Here is a 6407-nt window from a genome sequence, read left to right as displayed (position 1 = left end):
CACCACATTGGACTCAGAGAAGCTCCTATGTCCCTTCACCCAAAAGGACTGAGAGTTGCTCATTGACAGCAAAGCAGAAGAAGAAAATTGAAAGCTACGTAAGGGTCTGTGGTGCTAACATGGAGTCATCTCAAGAGTTAAAGACTGAAGTGGAAGCTACTTCTTCAACCTTGTACCTGCTCGTGCTAGTATCCGTTAGCTTCCAGTCTTCTGAAGTCTTGCGCAGCCAAGTCCAAGGACTCTGAGTAAATAAACACCAGGCGCAAAAGACACTTTCTTTCATTTGGTAGCTAAAAATTTTAATATGTCCATAGTTCTGATTTCTCATATTGTTGTTTTGCATTGGTATTGTTTTGTTATCATTTAATAGCCAGAGTTTTGCTCTTGACATTCAAGTTTTGAAAATGACAACATGTACGTAGTTTAGTTTTGCATTGGCATTGTTTGCAATTGTTTTAATTTGGAGTTTTATTCTTAATGTTTAAATTAAAAAAAAGAAAAAAAAGGTGAGATGTAGAGGGCCAAATGGGAAGACAGCTGGACTTTCTTTAGATTGTTGCTGACTGGGCCCTGGATGTTGGCAGAATCATGTCAGTTGCACTCCCGCCCTGGGAGTGTAGAGATGTTCTTAGTTCCTGACTTGTGTTCATCCAGGAGAAAGGAGTGGGCCCTCCCAGGCTCCTTGTTTTCCTGTGAAACCCCCTTGTTGGACTGGAGTATAAATAGATGTGCTGCGTGGCTCAGGAGGTCGTCAGTCAGTTCGGCGGCCCTCCCAGCTCTCAGCTCAGCTTAAAATCTATCTGTGTCTTCTCTCTATTTCTATTATTTTTATATTCCCTGGGCACCTCCACTTAGAACCGGTCCGTTCATCTGTCTTTCCTTGCGGGATGCAAAAACGGGAGATCCCGCCAGATCAGCCCCCCGCATCTATATAATAAAGAGCTAGGGTCATAACATCAATTAGGACCGAAGGCTTCACCATGCCAGGCTAGGGAGTTGAGGGAATGGGATCTGATCAATTAGTGGCAGCAATGACTATTGAGCAGCTTCAAAGGCAGACCTCTTAGTCCCTCCTCCAGCCCCCAGACTCCAATCAATAGGTGGCAAATGAGTGGCAGAACTAGGGACTGGCTTCCTCAGTAATCCTCTAGGTTCAATCTCAAGAGGACAGGTCAGGCATCAACGGACCAGCACAGCTAACATGATCCCAATAGTGCAGCCCCATCCTGGAACTTGGCTTTGGACATTAAGGCCACTTCCCCTCCCTAGAGGCTCCACATGATCACTTGAGCCTGCCCTGTTGCAGAGGACGTGTGATCACTGCACAGGGCAGAAATATAGTAAATTAAATTTAAAAAAAAAGATGCTGACAAAGGGCCCTTATCCATGAGCTCATGGGAGCCTCTGAACACTGCGCACCCAGAATATTTTAGGGGCTTCAGAGGAGCAGGGGATGCAGCAGGATCAGGAATCATCCCTCTTATTTGAGCAGTAACTGCAGATGGGAGAATTGTGTTAAGATGTCATAGAGGACACCAGATGGTTCACATTCAGTTCCCTTTATTACTGACATTTATTCACAGCCAATCAAGCAAAGGTAATTACCACATCTATCTCCCAAGCCTGAATCCCTCCCCCACTAGAGATTCAGGTGCAAATTTCTAACTCCTTAGGATACATCTCCCCAAAGAAACTATCAAACCTCCTCAGAATTAGATATCTCTCTCCCTCTCCCCCCAGTGAGTAGTTGTCTCAAACTGGCTGCTGGGATCCTTTAAGATTCACTTATGTGCGGGCTTAGGTATCCAAGAGCCCAGAATAAAGCCTATGCGATATGCACCCAGCTAGACAGACATGTAACAGGGTCACAGAATGGGGTTTGGGTTATAGAAGATTCTATAGCCACAGTGAGGACAGGGGTAAGCACAGAACCAGACCATGCCGGGGCGCCCCAACTCCTGCAGCATATTCTTCAGCATGGCATGCACCTCGGCAAGTCGGCCCAGGTCGATGATGTTGCTCCTTTCTTCGTAACTCTCCAGGGGGGCAGCATACAGCACACAGTTCAGCTTGCTCAGCCCGATGGTGTGGCGAAGCAGGTCCTCCAGGACAGTCATGGAGATGGTGTTTTCACAAAACCCTAGGGTCATGAGCTGGGAGCAGTGGCTCAGGGCAGGCAGGAGGTCCATGAACTGGGAGTCCATGATCCCACACTCATCCAAGTCCAACTCCTGCAAGGTGGGGGAGGCTCTCTCTAACAGCAATTGGAGGGGCCCAGAACTGACGTGGGTCAGGTTGAGGCTCCTTAAATTCAGGACTTTCAGCTGGCTCACATTCAGATGCTGGGAGAGATGTCTCAAGTCACTTTCTAAGAGCATGCAGCTAGTGATGGACAGAGTCTCCAAGGGGGTCTTCAGGCAGCTGGGGAGACACAGAGCAGTTAGGTGAGGGGGGGGGTGGAATGGTTAGACAGAGGGAAGTGAGCATGAGACAGGCCTTAAGGTAAAGAGGCCCATGTCACCTTAGTGTCAGGTCTTCCAAATGATGATCAAGCCCAGGACCTTGCACAGTGAAAAGTGTGATTTAGTCAGTGCAAATTTGAGTGGAATCCGTTCTCCATCTCCTACCTGCTCTGCGAGGGATTCAGCTCCATGAAACATCACACCCTTCATTTGTTCATCTGTCACCAGGAGCACATCATACACCCACCCTCAGGCACCCTCAGGTGTTGTGAGCATGAATGATGGGAAGTAAATGTGAGGGAAGATCAGAAAGGATCTCAAGCAGTAGGCAACCAGTGAACCTCAGTATTGGAGACATGACCTAAAATGCCTTCAACTCGAGCTTCCTTCTAGACAAAGCCTGGACTCCTGTTACCCTCATCACATAGCCAATGAGGCTACTGGCAGAGAGGCAGAAAAGGCTAACCTGGGTAAGATCAGGCAACATCCAGGGGCTGGCACCTTGCAGGAATTTACATCGCTGTATTATTCCTAAACCACATGTCTCTTTTCATTATTGCTCCCTCCAGAATCCTGCATTTATGAGGCATTCCCTTAGCCGGAGCCTTTGGCAGACAGGTGATTAGAGGCAGGTTTGGATTGAAAGGCTGTCATCACCAAATCAATAAGTGTGGACCTAAATCCCTGAAACCTCACTTCTGATGGGCTTTCCTCTCCTCACTGCCATCCTCACGATTCCATTGCACAATCTTTCCTTGCACACCACTTAGGATTCCCGAGCTCCCATCACCTCACCCAAAGCCCCCATTCGATTCCTAGTAAGGAGTCTATTTAGTAGCATCTCTCTTAGTTCATTCATCCTACCTTTGTCTGGGGCGGGGGGAAGTTACTTGACAATATGCAAGGGGACAGAGCAGTGAACAAGACACTGTGTGGAGCCTCTAGTGACTCAGGCTCTGTAGCACTGCTGATGAATGGCACCTAGGAGGTCCTGTCACTGTGGAATGAAATGAGAAGGGGCTTGCTCTGGTCTGCAGAGAAACCTCGCCATCCCTCACCTGAGCATCTGGTCCAAGCGGCCTTTGAGGATGGCGACATCATCCAAATAGAGCTTCTGGAGGCAGGAAAGCCTGAGGAACTGAGAGGTGAACAGGCTAACACAATGCTCCTCCTGCTCCAAGGTGGTGTGAGAAGACGTAAAGACATGGGAGAGGAGGAACCGACGCAGATTGCCCATCTGGCCCAGGAAAGGAGTGAACTTCCTCAGAGTGGACAGTTTCCCAGTACAATTTAACTTCAAATCCCGGACAGAGTTGAGCTGCACCATACACAGGATGTTAATGTTTCGCTTTGACATGGCATAAACCTTCAGGTTCTTACAGTAAAGGTGTAGCAAACCTCTCCTCTCGCTGACTTTCTTAATAATGTAGCTGACGGACTCATCAAGGACACGTGTCTTGAGACAAAGGTCTACTAACACCTCCATGGGGGCCCAGGGTAGATTTGGCCCCACCTTTATGCTGTCCAGTTTCCCCCTCTTCCTCATGGGCTGTGGGGCCTCAGGATCCAGCAGTGAGCACACATCAGCTCTGATTCCGGCCCACAGGATCCAGAACTCCTCATGAGCTCTCTTCTGTAAATTCAGAAGCTGCAGTTTCCATCTTCTGCAGAGAAAATAGCAGGTAGACCCAGGTGCATGAGATAACAGGGAATAAGACAATGACTATGAGTCTAGGAATCTTGGCACCAGGGCCAGACACCTGACTAGAATTTTACTCCTCACCCCGGAAATCAGATGCTCCTTGCCCTACTGGGATCATTCTTGGTCCCCCTTTATGGTACTTTAGGTGCCACCAGGAAGGGGGTATCATGTCCCTCGGGTCACCCTCTCATTTTCATCAGCCCTATATATGTGAAGCCTGTTCCCAGAATGACCCCAGCAGTGGCTCCAAGGCCTGCCTGAGTTCTCCCTGTGGCCCTATACGATCCTATATCCCAGCTGTAACTGCTCAGACCCCAGGGGCCCAACCAGGCCACTGAATCCCCCTCACCTGGGTCGAGTCTCCTGGGCAAGCAGGGCATCGAGCCCATCAAATGCAGCTCGCAAAATATCAATGTAAGGCTGTCTATGGTTTATCAGGGCTCCTAGAGGGAGGCAGGGGAAGGGCCAAGCCTGCACCAGAGCCTTCAGGACGTTGCTGTGCCTCCCAGCCAAGGCAGCCGTGAAGAGAGGTGGGAAGAGTTCCATAGGCAGCCACTCCACCGCAGCAATGGCCGAGGCTTCATCCCTCAACAGGCTCTGGCATGCCAGGTCCAGGAGTCTGTGTTGAGACGGGTGGTTCATTCTGATGAAGCAATTCTGAAAGAGATTCGAGGAGACAGCCAGAGAGAGGCATCCTGTCAGGCTGAGCATGAGCACCCCCTTTCCTGTCTCTTCAGAGAAAGCAGCTGATTACCGAAGGCACTGCTCTGGCAACAACTGCAGCGTCCCAACTTACTCCAATCCCATTTTCTGCTTAGGGGCCGCAAGGCCACTCAGCCCTGCCTCTCCTAGGCTGGTGGCAGGATATATAGCTTATCAGGCACCAAGGAGTGGTGAGATGACCACTGCACCCCTCCCACATGTACTCACTGCCTACCTGTAATTCTGCTGTGCAATGAGTACTGGGAAACCAGAGAGATGGTCCCACCCTTTTCAGGGAAACCTTTCTTATTATTGCTGATGGACTGAAAGCCCCTGGAGTAGGCAGCAGTCCCTGGTCCAGCACTGCCTCTTGCTAAGCTCCAACAAGTAAAATAGGGAAGGTTAAGGAACACCCACACAATGCGTACTTTGTGGCTATCGAGACATTTTAAATGAGAAACAGTAAAAGCAACAAAAAAGTTTTCTAAAGCATGGGGGAGCTGGAGATGAGAAAAATAACCATCAATTCTGAGATGTTAGTTTATTGTGTGTCCCTTCTATGAATATTAGAATGACCACTTTATCCATGACAACAGAGGGCTCACATGCCCCAACTAAGCCCCCTCCCAAAAGAGACTGCAAGCCCTGGTCAGTGTTGCCCAGTTGGTTGAGAACCCCCCCCACCCCCCAGAGGGTGGGCAGAAACCTGCTGATGGACGTTTCTCCGATCAATGTTTCTCGCTCTCTTTCTCCCTTCCTCTCTTACTAAACATCACTTGGCTTTTATTACAGAATTCCCTAAGACCTGCTTTTAAAAAAGAACTTTTCTAATTTGGTCTACAATAGGTTCCTTAGGGATATTCTACTTTCAGAAGCAGGGAAACTTCTCCTTAAACCTTTGCGAATGGAATATATCAAAGCAGAAAGCAGAACGTTTTGGATTAAGGCTAACCTGCATATAGAGGAAAAGGCAAAGTCTGCTCATTTATAAGGAAATAAATGAAAATTATCTGTGGGACCTTGACATTAAGGTCCTTGGGGACCATCTCAGGATCCTGACTACCAGAGCAGACATGGTGCAGGGAGCCCTCTGCTCAGACCTGGGCAGTGTCTCTCATGCTCTTGCTTCTGATCCCTCCTCCGCCGCCTCGAAACCGTTATACCCCATCTAGCCACACCTTCCTGTTGACATCCTAGCTGAAATGGCAACTTCCAACTGAAAGCTGAACCTTAGAACTGGTTCTCCATGCAGTTTACCTGATTGGGTTGTGCCTTCCGCACACCTCCAACTGAATCCATTCATGAAAAGAAGAGAAAATTAAACCAACCTGGAAGTAGACTTGATGGGTTGTTGGTACCACATCTAAATTCCTTAATGTTTGTGTTAACACACCATTAGGCAGACAGGGTATCTTCTCAAGAGAAAAAGGAATACAATGTATCATAATAGTATTGAGTACCAAATAGTCCCTGACACATGATGTTACCTCAATTGCATATCCATGTCCATTCAAAGAGTAACAGGACAGTTGGTCTTCCAG

The 6407-nt window shown here is 48.4% G+C and overlaps 1 protein-coding gene across 1 annotated transcript; it reads right to left on the bottom strand.

The window, feature by feature from the left end:
- Positions 1 to 1844: 1844 nt before the first annotated feature.
- On the bottom strand, positions 1845 to 4806 carry LOC311615857 (melanoma antigen preferentially expressed in tumors-like; the record flags this gene model as incomplete). Its single annotated transcript, XM_084871290.1, is given in 4 exon segments — positions 1845 to 1865; positions 1869 to 2421; positions 3521 to 4126; positions 4514 to 4806. Coding segments are annotated over 4 exon segments (1473 nt in total).
- Between the last annotated feature and the right edge of the window lie 1601 nt (positions 4807 to 6407).

This window comes from Pipistrellus hanaki, assembly GCF_964339955.1.
Source record: "Pipistrellus hanaki genome assembly, chromosome: Y".
Lineage (NCBI taxonomy): Eukaryota > Metazoa > Chordata > Mammalia > Chiroptera > Vespertilionidae > Pipistrellus > Pipistrellus hanaki.
This window is presented reverse-complemented; position numbering and strand designations above follow the sequence as displayed.